The 25,464-nt window shown below is 51.8% G+C and overlaps 2 protein-coding genes across 8 annotated transcripts; both read right to left on the reverse strand.

The window, feature by feature from the left end:
* Positions 1-3,098: 3,098 nt before the first annotated feature.
* On the reverse strand, positions 3,099-9,844 carry LOC123817890 (leukocyte immunoglobulin-like receptor subfamily A member 6). Of its 5 annotated transcripts, XM_045837675.1 has the most exons (14): positions 9,569-9,844; positions 9,298-9,431; positions 9,141-9,176; positions 8,670-8,954; positions 8,223-8,525; positions 7,723-8,019; positions 7,170-7,472; positions 6,830-6,880; positions 5,361-5,486; positions 4,988-5,030; positions 4,875-4,912; positions 4,588-4,643; positions 3,634-3,798; positions 3,099-3,555 (listed from the first exon to the last, which is right to left on the reverse strand). In XM_045837675.1, the coding sequence occupies exons 2-14, from the start codon at positions 9,329-9,331 to the stop codon at positions 3,409-3,411; spliced, it is 1,884 nt and encodes a 627-aa protein (XP_045693631.1). In that variant the 5' UTR covers positions 9,332-9,431; positions 9,569-9,844; the 3' UTR covers positions 3,099-3,408. The 5 variants fall into 5 exon arrangements, with proteins under 5 accessions (XP_045693631.1, XP_045693635.1, XP_045693634.1 ...); XM_045837679.1 differs by having other exon boundaries at positions 7,170-7,442; positions 9,298-9,844; XM_045837678.1 differs by having other exon boundaries at positions 4,988-5,021; positions 9,298-9,844.
* An 8,590-nt stretch (positions 9,845-18,434) lies between these two features.
* Positions 18,435-24,537, reverse strand: LOC123817891 (leukocyte immunoglobulin-like receptor subfamily B member 5). Of its 3 annotated transcripts, XM_045837683.1 has the most exons (7): positions 24,427-24,537; positions 23,906-23,940; positions 23,448-23,732; positions 22,480-22,761; positions 19,512-19,564; positions 18,971-19,132; positions 18,435-18,891 (listed from the first exon to the last, which is right to left on the reverse strand). In XM_045837683.1, exons 3-7 carry the CDS (start codon positions 23,590-23,592, stop codon positions 18,745-18,747), a joined length of 789 nt encoding a protein of 262 aa, XP_045693639.1. In that variant the 5' UTR covers positions 23,593-23,732; positions 23,906-23,940; positions 24,427-24,537; the 3' UTR covers positions 18,435-18,744. The 3 variants fall into 3 exon arrangements, with proteins under 3 accessions (XP_045693639.1, XP_045693638.1, XP_045693637.1); XM_045837682.1 differs by lacking the exons at positions 23,906-23,940; positions 24,427-24,537 and adding an exon at positions 22,988-23,293 and having other exon boundaries at positions 18,971-19,129; positions 23,448-23,581; XM_045837681.1 differs by lacking the exons at positions 23,906-23,940; positions 24,427-24,537 and adding an exon at positions 22,988-23,293 and having other exon boundaries at positions 23,448-23,581.
* Between the last annotated feature and the right edge of the window lie 927 nt (positions 24,538-25,464).

Below are 25,464 nucleotides of genomic sequence, written 5' to 3' on the forward strand. Positions count from 1 at the left end.
TCCTGGGACCTCAGTCCCTTCTCTGGGATCCTGGGTTGTGCGCTCTGCCCTGGTCCACAATTGCTGCCTCACTGGGTCCGCCAGCTGCTGCTTGCGTACTCAGGGTCCACCCACTGCGATCTTGTGCGCCCCAGATGCCTTACGCGCTCCCGGTTGCCTTATGCGCCTAACTCTCCCTGTTCTCGGCGCCGCAACCTCGTTCCCGGCTGCTCCTCTCCAGCCCCTCCTACCGGTCTGGATGAACGGGTCTACTTCAACTTCTTGACTGTCTGACTTCCAATCAGGTAAATTCTCTGTCAGTTCTGGGTGTTATTCTGCCTCTAAATTGTTATTGTTCTAATCTTGGTTGTGCGTGGAGGTACGGTGTATCCACCTATGCCTCCATCTTGCCGGAAGTCTGCTCTCAAATTTAAAATTTTTATTGTGTTTTTCTTTATATCTTCTATGTCTTTACTGAGGCTTGTTTTCTTTTTCTTTTTCTTTTTTTTTAGATTTTATTTATTTATTTTTAGAGAGAGGGCAAGGCAGGGAGAAAGAGAGGGAGAGAAACATCAATGTGTGGTTGCCTTTCATGCGCCCCCTACTGGGGACCTGGCCCACAACCCAGGCATGTGCCCTGACTAGGTATTGAACCAATGACCCTTTGGTTCACAGGCCAGTGCTCAATCCACTGAGCCACACCAGCCAGGGCCTTTTATTAAACTTTTGATATATAGTAACTTAGGTAATTGATTTTTAAAAGGCTTTCTCTCTTTTTTTAAAATGAGATGAGGTTTTTATGTTTTTACTTTTTAAGTTTTTAGCTTTATTTTTATTGTTGACACTATTACAGATGCTCCCCATTTTCCCCCTGTTGGCCCACCTCTGCCAAGCCCCTGTCCTCCCTTCCCTCTGGCCATCACCACACTGCTGTCTATGTCTATGGGGTATACCTGTGTGTTCTTTGGCTAATCCCTTCACCTTCTTTCATCCAATCTCCCACACTCCCTCCCTGTGGCATCTGTCAGTCTTTTAAATGTATCTATACCTCTGGTTCTATTTTGTCCATCAGTGTATTTGCTTCATTAGAGTCCACAGATGAGTGACATCATATGGTATTTGTCTTTCTCTGTCTTTATTTTGCTTAGCATAATAATCTCCAGGTCCATCCATGCTGTTGCAGAAGTTTTAAGAGTCCTTTCTTTTTTACAGCCATGTAGTATTCCTTTGGATGAATGTACCACATTGTTTAATCTACTCTTCTACTGATGGGCACTTGGACTGTTTCCATGTGTTTTTTCAAAATTTTTTATTAATTTGAGAGAGAGGAAGGGTGGGAGAGAGAGAGAGATTGATTTGTTTTACTTATGCATTGGTTGATCCTTGCATGTGCCTTGATCAGGGATTGAACCGACAACCTTCACATATCAGGATAATGCTTTACCCAAGTGAGCTCCCCAGCCAGGGCCTGTTTGCAGGTCTGAGGTGACAACATGTGTGCCAATGATACATCTGATAAGGGGTTAATTTCCAAAGTACATAAAGAATTTACACAACCCAACACCAGGAATACAAACATTCCAAGTAAAAAATGGGCAAATGACCCAAGAGAACATATAGATGGCCAATAGACATATGAAAAAATATTCACCTCACTAATAACCAGAGATGCAAATGAAATATCACCTCACACCTTTCAGAAAGGCTACCACCAATAAATCAACAAACAATAAGGGCTTGTGACGACATGGAGAAAAGGGAACACTAGTGCACTGTTCGAGGGGAATGCAGACTGGTGCAGCCACTATGGAAAACAGTATGGAGTTTCATCCAAAAATTAAAAATGGAACTGCCTTTTGACACACTCATCCCAATTCTGAGAATATATCCTAAGAATCCTGAAACACCTGTCAGAAAGAATATACGCACCCCTATGTTCATAGTAGCATTATTTATCATAGTGAAGACCCGGAAACGGCCCAAGTGCCCTTTAGCAGATGAGTGGGTGAAAGAGCTGTGGTACATGTACACAGCGGAATACTACACAGCTGTAAACAAGAAATAAATATGTTGAGGTGACATTGGTTAGTAACTTTATATAAATTACAAGTGTACAGTCTTATGATACACCATCTATATACTTGCTCTGTGCTCATCACCCAAAGTCTAGTCTCCTTCTGTGACCCCCTTTACCCTGTTTGCCCTCTCCCACCCCCTTCTCCTCTGGTAACCATTTTTTCATTTCTGAACCTATGAGTGTGTTTGTTTTCTGTTTTTATTACTTCCTGTGTGTCTGTGTGTGTCCATGTGTGTATGTCTGTGTATGTGTGTGTATATTTGTGTGTATATACATGTGTACATTTGTGGGCATGTGTATTTTATACATGCATAACTATTTAGAAGCATTTAGCAGTGAAGCTTTCTGGTCTCCAAGTTCACTTTGCAGGAAAAAATTTAATCACAGATTCAATATAGTTAATATGTATGACAGTTCAGAGTTCCAGATTTCACCCCCATAAGGGCAAAATGATATGTTTCTTGTCCTTTTCTGTCTTATTTCACTTAGCATGGTGCTCTCCAGATCCATCCAAGTTGTTGCAAATGGCAGTAGTTCATCTTTCTCAGCTGAGTAATATTCCATTGTGTACATTTCCACACCTTTATCCTGTCATCCGCTAAAGGACACTTAAGGTTGTTTCTATGTATTTACCTTTTTTTTCCTAATAGAGTCATTCATGGTTCCTAGTTTTCCATTTCATAGATCTGCTGTGTAATATTTACATGATCATTCACTTAAAGTATTCTCTCAGTTTGGATTTTTTCTTTTTCTTTGTTTTTTAGGGATTTTTAAATTTTTAAAAGTTAAAATTTATTGGGCTGACAATGATTAATAAGTTTGTTACAGGATTTTTTCTTGTTTTTAAAGATCTTATTTATTTATTTTTAGAGAGAGGGGAAGGGAGGGAGAAAGAGAGGGAGAGAAACATCAATATGTGGTTGCCACTCATGTGCCCCTAACTAAGGACCTAGCCCACAACCCAGGCATGTGCCCTGACTGGGAATCGAACTGGTGACCTTTTGCTCTGTAGGCCAGCACTCAATCCACTGAGCCACACCAGCCAGGGCTGTTACAGGTTTTTCAAGTGTACATTTCTATGATACATGATCTGTATATGTTACCCCACTTCTGTTTTGGTTTTAAATTTACACAGAGACATCTGTTTCTTTGATTCTAAAATGTAGGAATATTGGTTATCTGTGACTATATAAACAGGGGACTCCCAGAGAGATCCAGGAGGTACTGGGGGCCCACATCAGGTCTCCAGGCTGGCTGGGGCCACTAGTAAGTGTCCTTGGGGACATCTTCTGTACCTTCTAGGGTCCATGCAGTTCCCCTTCCTGGAGTGTGGGGTCTAGGTCCTTCCTAGGTTAGTGGAAGGACAGAGCAGCATACACAGTGGGCTCATCTGGGGGCTCCTCTGATGGGGAGGATGGGGGTGGACTTGTCTCCCATCTGAGGGTCAAGTGGGTCAGCTGGGCGTAGGTCACATCCTGGGGGGCAGCAGATGCAGCAGCCTGGAGCAGGGGGAAGAGAGAAAGTTGAAAGGTGGTTGGGGTTGGGGAAGCCTGGGGCCTGGAGAGGGCAGGACCCACCTGACTGTCCATCTCTCTGTCCTCTTCTGTTTGTCTGCCCTTCCTGTCCAGCAATTCCTCTGACAGGGGGGAAGGTGAGGGGGCCATTCCCTGCATCTGCCTTGATCTTGAGCTGGTCACCTGGGCATAGGTCTCTCCCTGGGGGTTGTCATAGGTCCTGTTCTGCTGCAGAGAGACAGTGAGACAGAACCAGTGTGTCCTTGGCCCCACAGTTGAAACCCTCCAGTCACGTGTCCACATGGTGTCAGAGTGTCGACATAAACTTCAGATCAGATGAGGTCACTCTCCTGATGGAGTCTGTAGGGACTTTCTGAGCCTTAGATCATCTAGAAGCTTCTATAGTTCTGACTCTTAACCTAATTCACTGTCTCTTGCTCATGTGGCTCCAGCCATAGGGCCCATCTGGCTGAAGCAGCAGTTCCTGCCTCAACCTTTGCACCTGCTGTTTTCTCTGTTCTCCCCTCACCACACACTCCTCCCTCTGCTCTTGCTTCATTCTTCACAGCACTTGGCTCTCCAGACGCCATCTGCCTGTTTGCAGGTGTCTCCCCCACCCACAGGGAGCTGGAGGAGGGTGGGGACAGGCTGCTCAGGGCTGTACCAAGGCACCAACATGGAGCTGGTAACAAGTGAGCTCCTGTCACGGCTGCTGGGTGAATGAGTGACAGGACCCTGGGACCTGCAGGTGGTTCACTCATTCATGCCTCCTCCTGAGACCTGGGGCTGCACAAGGTCAGAGAGAGGGCAAGGAACCAGCAGAGGGGATCACCAAGTAGGGGACATGAGGTCACAGGAAAGTGGGGGGAGTGAGTCACAGCAGGACAACCTGATACCCATGAGAAGTTGGTGTGGGTGCTGCTGAGATCAGGGGCGGGTGAGGGCAGGCAGTGACCACTGGAGTCAACTGGGTAACAGGAAGGTACTTGGTAGCCTATATAGCACCAGGGGTCTCACCTGAGGGTCCAGCTCCATGCCTTCCCCAGGCTGTGGGTCCTTCATGGCAGCATCTGCTGGGGAAGAACCGGGTGTGTCTCCTGTCATGATCCCTGAGTTCTCAGGGCTGCAGACCCGCCTGCTCCCAATGGGCCATTAACTCATGGATGAGGTGAGGGGCCAGGTCAGGCTGTGTGGATTTCAGTCCCTCTCACCCCTGACCCCACAGCCTCCCAGGCTATGCTCTTTCCCATTGTCTCCCGAAATCCCTCTGCCCCCTCCCCAGGGCAGCTGTCCATTCTTCTCACAGAGGGGCTCTTCCTGGGTCTCCACAGCTGCGCTGGAGCTGGGGGAGGAGATGGGAGTTAAGGACAGAGTGAGGCCTTGGGTGGGGGTCTGGGGTCTTTGGGGCAGGAATTACCTGGTCTGTAGGCCTCTGTCCTTGGGCTCCAGGTCTGTGGCCCCTGCAGGAGGTCAGATATCAGCCTTCCTCTGGGCTGGTCAACAGCAACAGTTTCAGTCCTGGGAGGGTTGGGACCCCCTACTCCCCATGTGATTCCAGAGGAAAGAAGGAAACCTTAACACACTTATGTGTATGTTTCATGTTTAAGGAGATTGAAAACGATGAAAGATTACCATACATTTGGAAATCTCTGCTGGTGTTGAGTGTTTTCTTTCTAGAATTTCTGGAGAATCTGTTTCTTAGCTGACCTTCTCCATCTATTTGTTTTTCCTGCAGCAGGTCCTCTGAGCCCCTCTCTTCTGTGACCCAGGTCACCCCGTTCCCTACTCACCTGATGTCCTGCCTTTGCTCTGATGCTGGTGTTGGAGGAAGAGGAAGAGGAGGAGGAGGGAGAGCAGCAGGACAAGCGCCACCAAGACCCCAATCAGCACGTTCCAGTACCATTGGAGACCTTGAGCTGGAGTGACAAAATGAATGAGCCCAAGGTGCCATTTAATGAGCACCTACTGTGTGCGAGGCACATGCTGGGATCTGTCATTCATCTCCTCTAGCCTCACAGCCCTCGTGCACCAGGGATGGCTGATCCACCACCCAGTTCACTGTGGCTCAGAGAGGTTAGCACCTGACCCAGGTCACCCAGCCTGGCCAGGGCAGGGCTGGGACTTTACACGGAAACTTGTGTTCCTTGTACTCTCCTCCTGCTGCCCCAGGTGGACACCGGCTCTGAGCTTTGGGCTCCTCATCTGCAGGGACCTGTCCTGTTTCCCCTGGAGCTGAGGGTCCTTCCTTATTACCTGCCCCCAGCACAGCAGGGACACAGCAGGGGCAGGGGTGTGTGGTAAACCCTTATGCACCCTTCAAATGGTTGGGCTGGGCTGGGGCTCTGCCTTCCTGAGCTCTGTGAGTCCCCTTGTGTCACCTAATGTCACCACAGGCCTGTGAGCAGGAAGGGACCAGGGATGAACAGACATGAACCCGACTTTCAGAGAAGAGAAGAGACCACAGGCCCCATAGCAGGAGCAGCAGAGCCTAGACCCGAACCAGGTCTGACTTCAGCCCTTCTTCCCTCCTCTGAGCTGAGCACGATCTGATGGAAAGGACCCGGGTGTCCCAAACTTATGTCTTCCTGGTCCCTCCTTGTACAATGTCACTGTCACTGCTACAGAGGGACAGTCCCCATAACATGTGCTGGAGGGCTTCTTTGTGAGGCCTCCTCCTGGGAGGTCAGAGTCAGACTGAAAGGAAATCTAAGCTCTGAACCATGATTCTTCCCTTTTACACTTGGAGACACTGAGGCACAGAGAGGGGAAGGGGGTGTCCAAGTCAGAGCCTCCCGAGGTGCCTGAACTTGCATAAGACTCAGCCCCACCTGCCATGGACACATCCACCGCCTCCCCACAGAGACCCTCACTTACTAGTCTGAGGGCCTGACATGGTGTGGCCGAGGGGCAGATCCTCAGAGACTTCTGGAAATTCAGGTTGGGGATGAGTGGTGGGGCTGCCTTCTCCCTCCTTGAGCTTGGCTCCTCCCCAAGAATGAGCCCCAACATATCCCTCATTCATGATCACCCCTCCATCACTGACCTCACTCACCCCTGTACAGGCCTGACACTATGGTGGGGGAGGGGTGGATCCTCAGAGCTTCTAAAGCCTCCCGTGTCCCCTGAAATCTCTCTCTGAATCCCCTCCAGGACAGAACTTTATCCTTGAGTATCTGTGTGGACATTGGATCCTCTGAAAGACAGAACTGCCCTGGGCTGGTCTATGCCCCCTCTGAGTGAAGGGGACCCAGTGACTCACCAGAGGTGGAGGTGGGCCCTGTGGGTGGGGGATTGGGGTTTCCAGAGGGTCCTGGGAAGGAACACAGAAGGGGGTGAGGGTCTGGGCTGCACCTGGGATCCCCATCTCACCCAGACTCCTCCTACATCTGGTGCTGTGGCTTCCAAGACCCTCTCACTGCCCACCTGGAACCTTCTGGACCAGGTAGGGGGCAGGGTGGACAGTGGCAGCAGGGTCTCTGAGGGGCAGATCTCTGCCAGGTGACCATCCTTGCAGCCCTCTCCCTCCCCTTTGAGCCCATATTCTTCTGGGGACCAGGACCTGAGCTAACAGCTCAGAAAGACAGTGTCAGGGGACTCACCTGAGACCAGGAGCTCCAGGGGGGCACTAGGTTGTGACAGCAGGTAGGGGGAGGTGCTAAGTGAGCTGTAGCACCTGTAGGTCCCACCATGGGCTGAGGTCACAGGACCCATGGAGAACTCTGCCTGGTACTGCTGAGCTTGGTACTGTGATATGAGATGTAGGGGGGGATCAACTGCCCCCTCCTTGGTCAGAAAGAAAGTATCCCTCCAGCTCCATGACTGACACAGCAGGGTCACATTCTCTCCTGTGGCCACCATGGGTCCTGGTTGCACTGAGAGGGAGGGTCTGTCAGGGAGCCATCCTAGAGAGAGGGGGTGGGTGAGGGGCTGCAATCCACCTTGTTCTGACCTGAGAGCCACCAGACCCCTTTCTGAGGACCCTCCTCTCTGTCTGCCTTCTCTGTGTCTCCCCCATCTCCTCTGATCCTCTGTCTCTCTGTCTTCTTCTCTCCCTGGGGACCCTACACCCCTTGTCCTGACCATCACCACCTGAGACCCCCAGCAGGGCCTGAGCAGACTCTGGATCCATGACTGAACCTGCTGGCTCCTCACCTGCCACCAGGATGTCCAGGGGGTCACTGGGAGCCGACCACCGGGAGGAGAGTCTGTGTCCACTGTAGCACCTGTACCGGCCCCCGTGGGAGCTGCTCACAGTGCCCAGGGGGAAGCTGGCCTGAGAGAGCCCAGCCTGGGGATGCAGGACAGAGCTCTGGCGGAGGTCCTGTTCCCCCTCCTTGGACAGAGCGAATCTGTCATAGCCGATGTCAGAGAGACACTGGAGAGTCAGGCTCTGTCCAGAGGCCACAATGGGGCCCTGCTGGGTCAGGAGGGAGGGCTTCTCTGAGCCACCTGCAGGGACCAGACAGGAATGACAGGGCTGTTCCTCCCATGAACCCTCCTCCTGGCCTGGCCCCCAGGTCCCACTGTCTCTCTGTGTGTCTCTATGTTCCCCTCACCCCACCTCTCACATGGCGCTCCCCTCCCTGCAAAGACCCTAGTAACCTGCCTTGAGTCTCAAAACATGGAAGAAGCAAAATAGAGAATTTTTTTACCTGGGACAAGAAGCTCTAGGGGGTTACTGGGCTGTGACCACACATGGGGGCTGTTCCAGTAATATCCATAGCATCTGAATGTCCACCTGTGAGTGGGGGTCACGGGGCCCACAGGAAACAGGTTCAAGTATGGCCCACTGAGCTGTGGCTGTGAGTCCACGGTCCCGGAGATCCTGTCTTCTCCTTCCTTAGTCAGAATGAACCTGTGAAATCCTAGTCCAGAGCCACACTGGAGGGTCACATTCCCTCCTGAGGTCACAACAGGGCTGGGCAGGGCTGAGAGGCTGGGTTTGCTGTAGACTCCTAGGAGAGAAGGAGGCAGCATGTTAAATAGGGTCACACCTCCCTCTTGTACCCCAGGGCTGGGCTGTGAGGGGGAGACCCCCTGAGAGCATCCCCCTTCTGGAGGACAGAGCCTGAGGCTGGGACCCCTGAGTGTCCTCTCACCTGTCACCACCAGCTCCAGGGGGTCACTGCCCTCTGACCAGCCAGTGGAGCTGACATAGTAACACTGATATCTCCCTGCAGTGTGCTCTGTCATCTGTGTGATGAAGAACTTCACCTTCTTCCTAGGATATGGTGACGTCTGTTTGTTCCTGGATGCTGGGCTTCCATCTTTATACAGATGAAATTCCTGGGCCTGCAGGGTCCCCTGACACCAGATGGTCACGGGGCTGAACTGAGGGATCACAGGGCCTGACTCAGCCCAGAGGGTGGGTTTGGGGAGGGTCTCTGAAAGGAATCAGAGGCTGGGTCTTAACACATTTCCACCCCCAGCCCCAGATTGTAGCCCAAAGACCTTCCCTGAGTCCCCCATCCATTAACCCAGAACTTCCTTTTTCCGCCTACAGCTGCCAGATGGGGAAGCAACTTGTCTTTTATGCAGAGAGGGTCCTGGGACCCTAGAGACAGACTCACCTGCCTGCACAGGGATCCTCAGGCCCATGCTCAGCCCTGCAAGAGAGTTCCTGTGAGACATTTGCCCTGAGTCCTGAGCAGAGCCCTCCTCCTCAGGAGCCCCCTGAGTCCTGCGGTCCTGACAGAGCAGGGCTTCCCCTCCCCCTTCACATCTCACCGAGGCAGAACAGGGCTCTGAGGCTGGGGGGCATGGCTTCTCCTCTCTGAAGCCAGCTGTGCAGAAGGAAGAGACCAAGGAATCCTCAGTGTAGACAGCCTCACAGGGTGTGGTCACTGGGAGGCTGGCCATCTCTGTCATGGGGTTGTCACATCACCAGCTACTCAGGAAGGGGAACAGACTCCTCAGGAGTCTGGCCCTTGTTCCCATGATGGAGGAAGAAATAGACCCACAGCCTTCTGAGACACCCCTTGCAGGTGAGTTGACTCACCTACAAGGGCACAGCCTTCCAGGCTCTCTGCCACCAGGTCCCGTTCCCCTCCCCCATAGGGAAACTCTCCTCCCTATGGGTCCTTCCCATGGACAGTGGTCACCCAGGCCCTGGAGACACTTCAGGAAAGTGGGCGTCCCTGTGCCTGCAGAGTTCAGCACTGCAGAGACACGGTCTCCTCCTCAGTGTGAGACAATGAGCACAAAGGGGAAACACAGGGAAATGGGGGAAGGGAACACACCCCTTCCTCTGGACCCGAGTGTGGTTTTCTTTCTATCACAGCCACCCTCACAGACTTCTCATTTTTTCTTAGCAACAGTGTCCACACACCTTCCTGGGGACAAACCTCTGAGTGATCCCTGCCCCCTCAGTGCCCCATGTGTCCTGGTTCAAGCCTCCTCCTTGTGCTGTGGTCCTGCCTTCAAAATTTAGGCAACATTGACTTGAGTCAGAATTCTGATTTTTACTCAAAGCAGATATTTACTTAAATATCATCCATTGTCTGTGTGTCCTTGAGGGGTAAAGTCCTGTCTCTGCCTCAATCTCCTCATCTGGATCCTGTTGTCACAAACCCATCTCCACAGTGGCTGTGGGTCAGTGGTGCTTGTTCATGGGAGGGAGACTTCCATCTCCAGAGCAGATAGGATATGAGTGGGCTGGGACAGGAGAGGATCAAGGTGTCCAGGGTCAAGAGCAGGATTGTAGCACTCACCCAAGACCATGTCTGCTCTGAATACCAAGCACAGCTGCTCACAACAGCTCTACAGTATGTAGGCACAGACATGTGCAGGAAAGAGAAATGTTCCCAAATGGAGAGGGACCCACCGTGGAGAACAGAGACTGAAACTGAGTGGCTCCCAGTAACTAGGACCATCCATAGGTCACAGGGAGGAAATACCCCCTGAGTGGGCAGAGAGGGACCCCAGGTCCTCTCAGGATGGGGCCAGGGAACAGGTGAAGGCTGGAAGTGTGGTCCCTGCCCTGTGTTTCTGTGTGACCTCTGGGATGTCTGTGCTCACTCATCTGAGTTCATGGTCAGCAGTGAGCAGTCTCTCCTGTGTGTCCTGAAACAGACTGAGTCCAGTGTGTCAGCCGTGGGTGTCTGTCCCATGTGTGTGTGTGTGAGGCTCCCATTGGACCAGCCCTGGTGGGCAGAATGCTGAGCAGGTGCTGAGTTTGAGAGAGTGGTCGGCATGGGGCCACAGCCCCTGCTCACCTTGACTCCCAGACCAGCCCTCGAGAATCTGAGAGAGACCAGGTGTGGGAGGGGAGAGACTCCTACAAGAGTGGACAGTGGAGAAATTCTAATGATGACAGACGGTGCTATGGACACCGTTTACTGACACTGGGGACTGTCTCACCCAATGAAAGAGAGTCAGTGGGAAATATGAGGGCAATGGAAGATGATCACATGCAAATACTTGAAAAATAAAGGGAGGACTCAAGTTTTGAGCCAGGAATATGAATTATTTTACCGAAGAGTATAATGAGTTAGAAATCTGAAAGATTCACAGCCCAGTAGAATGGAAACACTAAAACAATTCTTCCCATCAAGGGTGAGACACAGCTGAAGGTCCAGTTATGACAGCAGAGTACAATACAGAGGAAATTTCCAGAGTGCATCTTAGGGAGACCAGAAGTTAGGACTGAGGGTAGCTTGGGACTAGAGTGAGGAGGGCCAATGTCATATCTATGGTGTCAGAAGGAAAGAAGTGAGCATGACATATAGTAACAGCTCGAGAGAACAATAATTGAACGTTTTACAGAGATGAGAAGACCAACTAAGTGATAGGGGACATCTATTTAAAAATGAAATCAGCCCTGTCTGATGTAGCTCAGTGGACTGAGTGTGAGCCTGTGAACCAAGGGTCACTGGATCGATTCCCAGTCAGGGCACATGGCAGGTCCTCAGTGAGGGACATGTGAGAGGCAAACCACACACTGATGTTTCTCTCCCTCTCTTTCTCCTTCCTTTCCCCTCTGTCTCAAAATAAATAAATAAATAAAATGTTAAAAACAATAAAATAGAAATGAAATCTGTATCTTGTCCTCTTGTGGTAAATGAAGCAAATGAAGGGTAAATTAAAATGAAAAAAAAAAAACAAACCCTACTTTCCACTGAATCGTACACATTAAAATGGTTAATATTAAATTATATGAGTTTCAGTAAAAATAAAAATCAAGAAGCACTGGCCAGAGGTCCTTTAAAAAAGTCCTAATATTATTTTCTATGGAAAACACAATTTACTAAAATGACAAGCTTGCTGACACCACACTTCCTCACAGCAAAGAGTGACACCAGAAGACAGTGGGGACACACCTCCAGGAGCAGATTGTCAGTGAAGATCGTGCACTGAGACCCATCAGCTCTGCCATCCCAGTTTCTGAATCCTCCACTCCTGGGATTCCTGGGATCGCTGCTCTGAAGTTGTCTGGAGGTGGTTCTGTGTATTCCTGTTTCTTTCAAAACTTTCTGCTTTGGAACCAAGCCCTGAATCACCCATGTGGGCTGAAATAAAATACCTTCCTCAGAGCAAGTACACAGCAAGCCCAAGTCAGAGGCCTTGGCCAGTCCTGCCCATACCGGGTGCCCACAGCAGGGGGGCAGTCATGGGCAGCAGAGACACCATGGCCCCTAGCAAGCCTGGTCCTGCTGGGTCCTTGGGCAGCATCCCAGCCTCCTCCATCCCAGGTCTTACATCCCAGGTTTTAGTTACTCCAGGGCTCTCCAGCCCAACAAGCAAATAACACTGCCCCTGAGACATGGGGCCTACCAGGGTCCCCCATTGACCCTCAGTCAGAAAAGAGTTATATTTTGTGTAGTTCCAAGAAAATTTTATCCTTTTAAGGACCCACAATGAGGGAGAAAATATATAAGATGTTCCTTGTTCATGGTCATCTTGAGAGGGTACAGTCCCCAAAGTTGCAAATGGTGAATAATAGTAATTATGTTTGTTTTCTGGGACCCATGCATCATCTTATGTGAGCTTCACATCGATTTTGTGTAATAATATTTATTTTTTAAAATCATTTTTTATGGTTATTCTATTACAGTTGTCCCATTTTCCTCCCCTTTGCCCTCCTCCACCCATCCCACACCCCTTTCCTGCAGTCTATTCCCACACTGTTGTCCATGTCCAGGGGTGATTCAGACATGTTTCTGTGACTTGTCCACATTCCACACGCCAACCTGTGACCCTCTTAGCTGGAACTGATGGTTCAAACTCCCAGTCGGCTGCTGTTCCCACTCACTCCTGTCACCTGGAGTCTCACATACTGGGAGGCAGCAGAGCTGTGGGAGCTAAAGGTTTATGAGAAGGTGCATTTAACCAGCAAGGAGCCTCAGGGGAAGCAGGTGTGAGGTCTCCCGTTCTGAAGGGCCTTGAAGACCCTCTGCTGGGCCAGTGGGAGCACAATCTCTCTGGGACTCACCTGGCTTTGCCTGAGAACAAGACACTCACTTGGGTGAACTATGGCCCCTGTTCCACAGGAAGTTGTAGGATGTGTCTCATCTTGAGAATGAGAGGCTCTGTGGTGACTCTCATGTGCCCTCTGATGGCTACAGGGGGAGGGACTTCATGCAGGAAGACAAGTGCCTTTCAAGACCTAGGGCCCTCCCCACACAAGTGTCTTTTCTTGCACTTCAGGTTCATTGAGTTTTCTTACATTTCTTCAGTTCATTGAGTTTCTTTTGAATAATCTATTGGGTAAATTGCAGATCTCCATGGTTTTGGTTCAGTATTGAGGGGCTTTAAAAATATTTTATTTATTTATTTATCTACTTATTTATTTTTAGAGAGAGGGGAAGGGAGGGAGGAAGAGGGAGAAAAACATCAATGTATGGTTCCCCCACTGGGGACCTGGCCCGAAACCCAGGCATGCACCCTGATTGGGAACCGAACCTTTTGATTTGCAGTCAGGTGTTCAATACACTGAGCCACACCAGCCAGGGCTCAAGCACTATTATAATCTTTGGAGATGGCATAGTATTTGAATCTTCCTGATGTTTGGAGTTTTGTGTTCTCATTTTGTATTTGGTGTTGCAGTCACCTCCTGCAAGCTTCACCACCTGCCCTCAGGTGAGAGATGGTTTCTGTTGGTCCTGCTTGTATTCTGTGGCTCTGGGACCTTGTGTGGATATACTGGCTTCTTGATTCTGGCTTCCTCTAGTGGCAGGATCTCAGGTTGTGTGTTTGTCCCCATCTTTGTGTATCTGGCCAGTTGTTGGTAAATTCTGCCTTTTTTATTTTATTTATTTTTTTAAATAGACCATGTCTTTTGCAGACACAGGCCCCAGCCACCCATGCTGGATGGCCATCTCCAAGGTCCAGCAGACCTCAGTCCAGTCTCAGGCCTCTTCCTAGCTCTCTTGAGATCAGAGGCATCTTAGAGCCCTAAGGGAATCGCTGGAGGAGTGCCTGAACGATAAGTGCCGGGCTTATCATCCGGGCAACAATATGTGGTGCTCTGGACCGGTCAGCTCCAGGTGGGCTACACAAGGCCCTGCAGGCCAGCAGGGTCTGGGATGAATGCAGGGCTCTGGCCGGGTTGCTAGGCAGCGAGTGGCTGGGCGAGGTGCTGCGGATCTCGAGCGTCGCAGCAGTGATGGTGCAAGCTGTGGTGGCGGCGCTATAGCTTGGACAGGTGGTCGCTGGGGGTTAAGCGTTTCTTCCCGGTGTGCACCTGGTGGTGGCCGGCCTGGTCAGAGCGCAAGGACTTCTCATAGCAGGCTGGTGAGTGGCAGGCAGAGGGCTCTCACTCTTGAGCGTTCCCAAAGCGATGTGAGGGGCGAAGACTAGTAGCAGCTCTGACGCAGCCAATGAAGGGAGTGCGGTGGCTCTTGGCAACGGCGGCGCCGCCAAAGTGCGGGGACCGGTTGAGGGAGAGACAGGTTCCGGGAAGATGGCGTGGCGTCTCCCTGAGACTCCGGGGCCGCCACGCAGGTCGGCCAGGATCCTGCGGCCTGCAGGGGTGGCGCTGCTACTGCTTTGGGCCCTGGCCAGACACTCTGCGCACACTCAGGCCCTCGGTGGGGCCAGCGTTGTTGGCCTTTCTGGCTGCAGCGCTCAGTGCACCCTCGGAGAAGGCCGTGAGCTTGTCGGGGCGAAGTAATCCACGCTAGTCACCGCCGCCAACCCGTCCTTAAAGGTGCTCAGCTGGGACTGAGTGGAGGCGGAGAAGACAGGGGCACAGGAGAGATGGAGGTGGCGGCTCTCACCGCCCTCAAGAAGCTTTTACACCCAGGAATTAGGCAAATGCTTCTGAAAAACAAAAACAAAAACAAAAACAACAAACGGTGTTTTCTGGGAGCTGTTTTACAAACACATGACTTGACCGTTATTTCACACACCAGTGTGCTCTTTCAGACTCATGGTGTTTCTGGAGAAACCACACCAAGTGCATCATCTGACACACAGAGCAGTCCTTAGCCGGGCCAGGCAGTGTTTTTCACGACGATTTTGGATTTATTTGTTCCAAACTAGTCTTTTAAGATTAACTTTACTTGGGGTGATATTAGCTAAAAAATTACATAGGTTTCAGCTCTGGCTGCTGTGGTTCTGGGTTGAGCACTAGCCTGCGAACCAAAGGGTCCCCTGCTCCATTCTTGTTCAGGGCACACGGCTGGGTTGTGAGCCCGGTTGCAGGCTGAGGGACTGTTGACAGCAAGTCAGAGGCAACAAATCCGAGTTTCTGTGGCACATCGATGTTTCTCTCCCTCTCTCCCTCCCTTCCCCTCTCTAAAAAAATAATAAAAGAAATCCTAAAAATATTAGAGAAGTTTCAAGTACACAGTTCTATGACACATCATCTGTATATGGCATTGTGTTCACATTCCAAAATCAAATCTCTAGTCACCATATTTTTCACTCTCTTCACCCTCCTCTGTGTCACTCTGACCCCTTCCTCTGGTGACCACCACTCCATTGTATGTGTCCATCCGTCCAAACTGTTCCTGGTGTTTATCCTTTTAATCAGTCATTAAAAAATGATTTGTTGTCTGACCCAAACATACAAAGTCAGCTAATGTGAAAAATAAAAGAGAAAAATGTCCTACATGAAAGTGGACCAGAGATGGAGGGTGAGCCCAGGTGCGGTTTGAACCTGTGATGTGGGCTGAGCCTGAGGCCATGGGGTTGAGAACAGAGGGGCTATCCCAGCAACCAAGCAATGTTTCCTGAGCAGGTGCCCTGTCCAGGTAGAGGTTCAATTGGGGAAGGTGACCGATTCCTCCCCTGGACACACGCAGTGCTGGTTAGTGACATCAGACAGTAAAAATATTTAAGCAATGTATGATGTGGGGGTCGTTTTGGTAAGTTTCAGAGAAGGAGAAGAATGGAGCACAGAGAGACTCCATAACAGGTGGGTGTCATGGAGTACTATGATGTACTATGGGTCAGCACAGGGGGTCAGAGAACCCTCAACCAGGAAGACGGTGATAATTCTAAGAGCTGTGGGTCACGAGGCTGTGCTGTGCCCTGGTCACATGGGGCCTCTGCTCCCTGCAGGTCATGTCAGCACTCTGTCTGGGTGGCCTGGGGAGCCTATGGGACTGTCCCAGGACCGACCACCCCACTGAAGGGCAAGAGGTGCGGGGAGAGGATTACAGCACTGTCCCCTGACCCACAGTGAGAGCCACCCTCTGTCCTGGCTGAGTGTGTGAATTTGTCTCTCCCTCACACTTCCTCTCTCTGACTTCCTTCCTCATCTCTGTGAGCAGGAGACCTTCTCTCCATCCCTCCCATCCAGGCCCCTGAGCATCTCTGCCTCCTCACTGCCCTGCTCTGTGAGGGGCAACCCTGTATCTGACACTGGTCACTCCGTCTCTATGTGCTGGGCAGAAGCACCAGTTGCAGGCAATTCACAGGTTTTAATCTAAGACAAGGGGAAACAATATTGACCATCTGTTCTGAGCCAGTCACTTCCCCTCTCCCTTTGCCCTCACTGCAGACAAGGGTGGAAGCTCAGGTCTCACGGGTGTTGTTAGGATCAGCAGAGCCTGAGACATGAAGAGGCTCCATCTCTTTCTGGGTCTGACTAAGACACGGGCTTGAGAGACCTGTGGGAGGAAGGGCTACTCAGAAGCAGCCTGTGAATCCCCCAAGTCTTCAGGGGGCATCAGAAGCTACAGGGCATCCTTGGTTGAATGACAGGTGATCCCAGACTGAGAGGAGACAGGAAGGACGCTGCTTGTCCTGGATCCTGGACTCACCACACTCAGGAGTAAGGGTGGGACTCCCACCAGGGGCTGAGCCTGAACACTGGGCACTGAGGGTATCTTGGACCTAGTGGGAGTCCTGTCTCTCATGAAACTGCCTGGGGACATGGGGCCACTTCTATGGTAATAAGGATCCACAGGGAACCATGGCTATTGACTTGCATTTCTTGTTAATGAGGTAAAGTCACATAACACAGATTTGAGCCTTTTAAAATATAGAATTCACTGGAATGTAGTAAATACACAGTATCTCAACCAGAACTTTAATGTTGTTTTTAATAAGGAATTTGTGTAACCCTGCCCCAAAATTACATGAAGCTGTCTGTCTCCCATCTCTCCTCCCTATCAGCCCCTGACAAGCCCACCTGACTTCTATGTCTGTGGGTTTCCTCCTCCTGGACACTTCATACAAACACAGTCACAGAAAATGTGATCTTTTTGTGTGGCTTCTGTCACTTAGCTGCAGAATGCTGACGTTCATTCACGCTGTTGCTGGTGTCAGCACTTTGTTCTTTATGACTTAAAAAACCCTCCCAGGTTATGAAGACACCAGATTTGTTTATACGAGTGGGATCCAGCATGAAGGGGTGTGTAGATGTGAACCCAAACCAGCCATGTGGGGCAGCCCCTCAGGTCACAGTGGTGAGAACAGAAGGACAGTCAAGGGGAGTCCGTGAGGATGAGGAGGGACAGCCCCACAGTGGGAGGGAGGAGGCATCTCCACAGGAACATGGCTCACGTTTCATGTCCCCAAACCTCGTCTGCCATGTCTGTTCTCCTGGACAAATTGGCAGTTTCCCACCTGTGGTCAGACTGTCCTTCCCCACCTCCTGGGTCATCAGATGGGCTCCATGGCTCCCCCGACTCTGAATGGTGCCCTGTCCCCTCTGTGTTCATGTCCGGGCTGCAGTCTGTGCCATTCCCTCGCTGTCTCGAGCCTGAAACAGCAGCATCTCCAGTGCCACCAGGACCAAGTCAGCCACGCCCATGTGGATGAGATTCTCCACCTTGTAGTCTCTGGGGTGGGAGGGTAGGAAATGTGAGCCTGTAGAGCAAGGCTGTGGGGGTGGGGATGTCACATCTGCTGGGGGTGGGGAGCCCCTCTCGCCCTGTAAAACCTGGGGTGTGAGGCTGGGCTGGCCAAATGCGCAGGCTTCAGATGCATGGAGGCTGTGCTGGGGTGAGACTCCACAGTGACAGTTTTGCCCCAGGCTGAATTGCAGGCAAAAAGTTTTCAAGTTTTTACCTTAAATACTATTTCATTTATAAAGTGTTTGAATGATGCTTTGATAAATGATTAATAATACCCTTTTATTTCTGAAGAGGTTTTCATTATAAATTGGTATAGGGATTTGAGAAAAGTGTTGCATTTGTTGATGTAATCTTCTTTTTTCTATTTCTTTTAATGTTGAATTTCAGTAATTGAGTTTTTTACTCTAAAACCATCCATTCATTCCTGAAATCAGACACCTGCATGCTTGGGATATTTATCCAGTATATATTCATGCACGCTTTTTAAAAATTAAAAAAATATTTATTTCTTTTTTTTTGAAAGAAAGGGAAGGAGAAAGAAAGGGAGAGAAACATCAATGTATGGTTGCCTCTCACATGTTCCTCACTTGGAACCTGGCCTGCAACCCAGGCATGTGTCCTGACTGGGAATCTAACTGGTGACCCTTTGGTTCACAGGCCAGCCCTCAATCCACTGCACCACACCAGCCAGGACACACACATTAATTCTGGAGAAGTCTGTTGCTTTGATTCCAAAGTGTATGGACATTACTTATCTGTGATTGCATCATCAGGGGACTCTCAGAGGGTCCCAGAAGCTGCTGGGGATGGATGTCAGGTCACCCGGCTGGCTGGAGCCCTGCTGAGTGTCCTTAGGGGGCAGCTCCTGTGCCTTCTGGGGTCCCTGCAGGCCCTATCCCTGGAGTGTGGGGTCTGGGTCCTTCCAGGGCTAGTGGACGGCCAGAGCAGCGTACACACTGGGCTCATCTGAGGGCTGCTCTGATGGGGAGAAAGGAGATGCAGTTGTCTCCCGTCTGAGGGTCAAGAGATTCAGCTGGGCATAGGTCACATCTTGGGGGTCTTCAGATGCAGCAGCCTGGAGCAGGGGGACAATGAGAGGGGTGAAAGATGGTTGGGGTTGGGGAAGCCTGGGGCCTTGAGAGGACAGGACCCACCTGTCTGTCCATCTGTCTGTCCTCTTCTGCTTGTCTGCCCTTCATGTTCAGCAATTTCTCTGACAGAGAGGAAGGAGAGGGGTCCATTCCCTGTCTGAGTCTTGATCTGCAGTTCACCTGGGTGTAGGTCACTTCCTTGGAGCTGTCCCTGGTTCCATTCTGCTGCAGAGACAGTGAGAGGGAACCAGCGTCTTCTTGATTCCAGTCAATTTTCCATGTGTAGCCAGACTGATGATTTAAACTTTAAATCAGATTAAGTCACTCTCAGGATGGAATCTGGAGGGACTTCCTGAGTCTTGGGGGCCTCTCAAAGTTTCTATGGTTCTGATTCTTAACCGAACACACTCTCTGTTGCTCATTCAGCTCTAGCTACATGGGCCATCTGGCTGAAACATCATGTCCTGCCTCTGGACCTTTGCACCTGCTGTTTTCTCTGTTCCCTGTCCAGACCACACACTCTACTTCCCAATGGAAGTGACCAGTGGAGTAAATGGGGCAACAGGAAGGTCTTTGGTGGCCTGGACAGAAGCAGGAGTCTCACCTGAGGGTTCAGCTCCATGCCCTCTCCAGGCTGTGGGTCCATCAGGGCAGCATCTGCTGGGACAGAATGGGGTGTGTCTCTTGGCAGGGTCCCTGAGTTCTCAGGTATGTAGACCAGCGTTCTCCCAGATGGGCCACTAACCCAGGGGTGAGGTGAGGGGCCAGGTCATGCTATGGATATCAGTCCTCACCTCTGACTCCCACACTCTCCCAGGCTGTGCCCTCCCCCATCAGCTTCTGAAGTCCCTGCGTCCCCTCCCACAGGGTAGCTGTCCTTTCCTCTCACAGAGGGGAGCTTTTTGGGCATCAGCCTCTATCTGGGCTGGTCAAGAGGGGCAATGTCATCTTTGGGAGGTAGGAGCCTCTTCTTGAGTGATTCCCGAGGAAAGAAGGAAACCTTAACACATGGTTGTGTGTGTATTTCATATTTCAGGACATCGAAGACAACAAAAGATTACCTGAAATTTTATACATGTACTGACATTAAATGTATTCTTTTCTGATTTGAGATTCTGGATAAATCTGTTGTTCAGTGGACTTTCTCCATCTTTTTGATTTTACTGTGCCAGGTGCTCTGAGCCCTTCTCTCCTGTGACCCAGGTCACCCCGTCCCCTACTCACCTGATGTCCTGCCTTTGCTCTGACACTGGTGTTGGAGGAGGAGGAATAGGAGGAGGGAGAGCAGTAGGATGAGGGCCCCTGAGACCCCTATCAGGACATTCAGGGACCACTAGAGACCTTGGCCTGGAGTGACATGGTGAATGAGCCAAAGGTGTCATTTAATCAGTACCTGCTGTGTGTGAGGCATGTGCTGGGGTCTGTCCTTCATCTGCTCTAACCTCATAGCCCTCATGCACCAGGGATGGCTGACCCCCCAACCAGTCCACTGAAGCTCAGAGAGGTTATCTACTTGTCCCAGGTCACCCAGCCTGGCTGGGGCAGGGCTGGGACTGGACCTTGGGATGTAGGTTCCCTGTGCTGTCCTTTTGCTGCTCCCAGGGGGACATGAGCTCTGAGCTCTGGGTTCCTCACCTGCAGGGGCCTGTCCTGTCTCAATGGAGCTCAGGGCCCTTTCTTATCACCTGCCCCACAGCACTGAAAGGACACGAGAAGGTCAGGGATGAGGGATGGGCTCTGTTTCTCTCCTGGGATTTTATCTACTCTGTACGTCCTTGATACCCCTTTGGGAAGGTTGGGCTGACTGAAGGTCCTGTCCTTCCTGAGCTCTGTGAGGCCCTTATGTCACCTAATATCACTGCAGGTCTATGAGCAACAGGGGACCAGAGATGAACAGACATGAACCCAACACTTAGAGAAGAGAAGGGACCACTCAGCCCACAATGGAAGCAGCAGAGCGGGGACCTGAACCAGGTCTGACTTCAGCCCTTGTTCCTTCCTCTGAGCTGAGCACCTGAGCTGAGGGAAAGGACTTATGTTCCCAGAACTTGTCCTGTCTGTCCCTCCCTGTACAGTGTCACCATCCCTGCTACAGAGGGGACAGTCCCCATAACATCATGTCCTCCATGCCTTCCCTGTGAGGCCCCCTCCCAGGAGGTCAGAGACAGACTGAAGGAAATCTAAGCTCTGGGCCATGATTCTCCCCTTTTCCACTTGGAGACACTGAGGCACAGAGAGGGGAAGGACATGTCCAAGTCAGAGCCTCCAGAGGAGCCTGAACTTGCACAGGACTCAGCCCCTGTCCCCAAGGACACACCTACCACCTCCCCACAGAGACTCTCACTTATTGATCTGAGGGCCTGTCTGTGCTGAGGGATTCTTCATCTTTGGAACCTTCTAGAAATTCAGCATGGGTTGAGTGGTGGGGGCTGCCTTCGCCCCACTTCAGCCTGGCTGCTTCTCCCCTGGGTGGGACCGTAGCATCTCACTTTGCCGTGACCACCACCACCCATCAGCTGAGTGCCACACAGCCATGGGGGACCCATGATCCCCCCAGCATCTCTGTCTGGACCACAGCCTCCCTGGGAGATAAGCATGCCAGCGAGGGTAGTGTTCTCTCTGGGAGCAAGTCCTCTGCTAGTCACCACACTTATCTTGGTCTCTTGTTTTCTGGGAGAAGGAGGGGGATTGGGATGGGTGCCCACCTTTCCTCCTTTTGCTCAGCCCAAGGTCTCTCCAGCCTCCCTGGGCCCCAGGAAGCTGTCTGGGCCTAATGGATGAGGATGAATTTGAGGCAGGGTGGGGTGGCTCTGGAGTTTCAAATCCCACTGGGAGGTGAGAGTCCCCTCAGGCTGACTGTCATTCAGAGATGACCTCACTCTGTATTCACCCTAAAATTACCCTGGGGAACAGGATGCTGAACTGACCATGAGGACACAGGAGAGGGCTGGAGCTTCTCACCTGAGACCACAAGCTCCACGGGGTCACTGGGCTGTGACAGCTGGTAGGGGGAGGAGCTGTTTGAGCTGTAGCACCTATAGGTCCCATGGTGGCCCCAGGTCACAGGGCTGATAGTGAAGTTGGCCTGAAAGGGGCCAGCCTTGTCCTCCAGAGGAAGCTGCTGGGGAGGATCCAGGGACCCCTCCCTGTGCAGGTAGAAGGTGTCAGCCCTGACCTCAGAGTGACACTGCAGGGTCATGTTCACTCCCCAGGGCACTGAGGGTCCTGGCTGGGCTGAGAGGGAGGCTTTCCTGTACATTCCTGAGGAGAGGAGGGCTGTGATGTGTGCAGAGTCACCCCTCCCCCCATGTCCTTGTCCCTGAGCTGAGGGACCATGTCCTTCCCCAGGGATGCTGACTATGACCCCTCTCAGCTCCTCTCAGTCCCTCTGAGTGGGCGTCTTTTTCTCCATGTACCTCACTCCCCTTTTTTCACTCCCTTCCCTAGACATCAGTCCTCTTTGCCTCTGGTCAAGGACCCTGACCTGGATCCCATCAACACCAAGGTGAACCTAGGCCTCAGCCTTGAGCAGACAGTCAGGACAGGGGGTGGGGCAGGGCAGGACTCCTCACCTGCAATCAGGATGTCCAGGGGGGTGCTGGGGGCTGACCACACATAGGAGAGGTTGTGACCACTGTAACACCTATAGCGGCCCCCATGGGTGAGGTTCACAGGGCCCAGGGGGAAGTCGGGGCTGTGCTGCCCATAGAGATGCTGGAGGAGTGTCAGCCCTTCGCCCTTGGTCGGAGCAAATCTGTCAAAGCCGGGCTCTGAGCGACACTGGAGGGTCAGGCTGTCTCCAGGCAGCAGCAGGGATCCTGGCTGGACTGAGAGGTAGGGCTCCTTGTACACACCTGGGGAGAAGGGTCATTGTCACCCAGAGGACACACACGCCCACCACCCACACAGGGACTCCAGGGAGATCTCTCACATGTCCCTCATTAAGCCTCCTACCTGTGGTTCTGTTCTTGGTAAACCCCTATCAGTGACCCCACAACCCTTAGGGTTTTACTAGGCACAAGGTTTAGGTCAGTTGTTTGGGCAGAGGAAAGAATTGAAGCCAAGTGTGGGCCACCTCACCTGTGACCTCGAGGTGCAGAGGGGCACTGGGCTGTGACCACACATTGGGGTAGGAGCTGGAGGAACCATAGCATCTGTAGGTCCCCCCATGGGAGGAGCTCACGGGGCCCACAGGGAAGACAGCCTGCCATGTCCCAGCATAGGATCTCTGGTCTGATTTCCTGTGTTGGAGTTGCTCAGCCCCTCCCTCCTTGAACAGGTGGACAGTGTCCAATGTGAACTGTGAGCTGCACAAGAGGGACACTCTCCCTCCTGAGGCCACCACTGGGCCTGGGTGGGCTGAGAGGGAGGGTGGTCTGTATACTCCTGAGGGAGAAGGAGGATCTGAGTTAAGGGGGACCATCACCCCACCTTCACCAAGTGTGTGCTGTGAGGGGTGTGGCCCCCCTAAAGCCAAACTCTGTCCCCTTCATTCTCTGAGGAGGAGCCCACAGCGGGGAGGAACCCGGGTTCCCCTTACCTGTCACCACCAGGAGCAGGGGCTCACTCCTCTCAGACAGTGTATGCCCAGGGCTGTATGCACACTGGTACAGCCCTGTGTGCTGTGAGCTCATGGACCGAATGAGGAACCTGATCTTGTTGCTGGAGGTCTTTGGGATGCTCATATCCAAGGGCTGAGAGCTTCTCTCTTTATACAGAAGGTAGCCATCTGCCTGCAGAGACCCCTGACACCAGATGGTCACAGGGCTCCCCTTGCTCACCCTGGGGCCTGGGTCAGCCCAGATGGAGGGTTTGGGGAGAACTTCTGGAAAGGAATCAGACTTGCACTGTCAGGAGGGTCCTTATGCCCTCAGTTTTTCCACCTGTCACTCCAAGCCCCATCCCACACTGGTCACCACCAGTCCAGACCCACTCTGTGTCCCCCAGCTGCTCAGGGGCATCATTGTGCTGAAGCAGGAGGTCTGAGGGAGGACTCACCTGCCTGGATCTGGTCCACGGGCCCCAACACAGCCCTGGAAGAGAGTCCCTGTGAGATTTTCCTTCACCCACACACCAAAGCTCCTGACCTGTTCTAGGCCCCTGAGTCCTGAGGTCAGAGTTCAGGCTGAGCCACCTCTTCTTCCCTAGAAGTTGTGTTCCCACTGAGACTCATCATTCCCGGGTCCCCTTGGAACCAGCACCTGGGAGATGATGGGATCCCATGCCTTATCTTTCCCCCAAGCTCACCAAGACAGAGAAGGATGGTGAGGGTCGGGGTCGTGGTGCTCCCTGTCATGGTCACCAGTGTGCAGACAATGTATAAAATCAGCAGCAACACAGAGTAACGAATGGTGTGTTAACACAGCCTCAGCTCTGTGTGACAGGTCATGGGTTCCTCATCAGTGGCCTGGCAGGAAGGGAAGTAGCCCCTCCCTGAGAGATGGGACTGAGAAGACAGCAAGCTCTGGAGATTTCAGCCTGATCTGAGTCTCAGCAGACCCCACAGGCTCTGCACCCACCTTGTATCACACCCAGATCCAGAGGGTGACACCTGTCCCAGAACATGAGGGTAGAGGACACCAGGCAGGACTCAGGAGCAGCCCAATTTCTGTTCCAGTTGTGACTCTGCCTTTTCTTGACCTTTGTGTCCTTGGTTAAGTCACTTCCCTCTACTGAGACCCTGTCAGTGCCGTCTTGCTTCCTCTTTCCCACTGGCCAGACCATCAGGCAGCATGTGGTGAGCAGTCACCTTCTGCAGTCCTGGTGCCAGGCCCTAGAGAGTCACTGCTGAAGCTGCTGGACTCTGTCCTTGCACTCACAGGGCTCAGAGGAATGAGGACAGACAGGCTGATATGTAGACGGCAGACAGATCAGTTACAGTCTGGTGAGACTGATCATGTTGGGAGAAAGAACAAGGCAGTGAGGTTCAGTAACAGGACGACAATCATGCAACCTAGGTCCTGGCTGTGAGGGCGTCCTTCTCTGGGATGGGCTGACCCAAGGTATCAGTCCAGAGACCGTGGACAGTGGGGCGTCCTTGACCAGAAAGAGCTTGGGCTGTTCTGAGAAGGGGCCGCAGTCAGGCAAAGCTGTGTCCTGGGCACACAGGATCTGGAGCACCGTGCAGATAGTTTGGATTGTATCTTGGAGTCAGTGGGACAAACAAATTTATGTTTTAAAAAGGCTACCCCTTTGTGAAAACGTCATGCCAGCAGGCTCTACTGATAATCAGCTCCATCAGAAATAAAATTCCAACATTCACCTGGCCCATGGATGGCATGTAGATCAGTATTTTAAGTCATTCACACAAACTTGTAATGCCAACTGCACTTACAGTTGACTGGGATGAGACAGGACAGCTGTTGGTTTTTTCTTGATCTTGGGAAGTAGGTGACTATGTTCAGAGTGGCTGAGGAACAGCAGAGAAAGCGCAGGATTTTTAAATAGCTCAGTTTCTGTGTGTGATTTGGGGTGGAGGGGAGTGTGGTTAAGTGGTGGTTTCAATTTAGGAGGGTGACTGGTGTTTCCTGGGGCTGGCGAGTTTAGCTCCAGCCTGA

This window comes from Phyllostomus hastatus, unplaced genomic scaffold (genome assembly GCF_019186645.2).
Source record: "Phyllostomus hastatus isolate PE091 unplaced genomic scaffold, TTU_PhHast_1.1 phas_contig_2294, whole genome shotgun sequence".
NCBI lineage: Eukaryota > Metazoa > Chordata > Mammalia > Chiroptera > Phyllostomidae > Phyllostomus > Phyllostomus hastatus.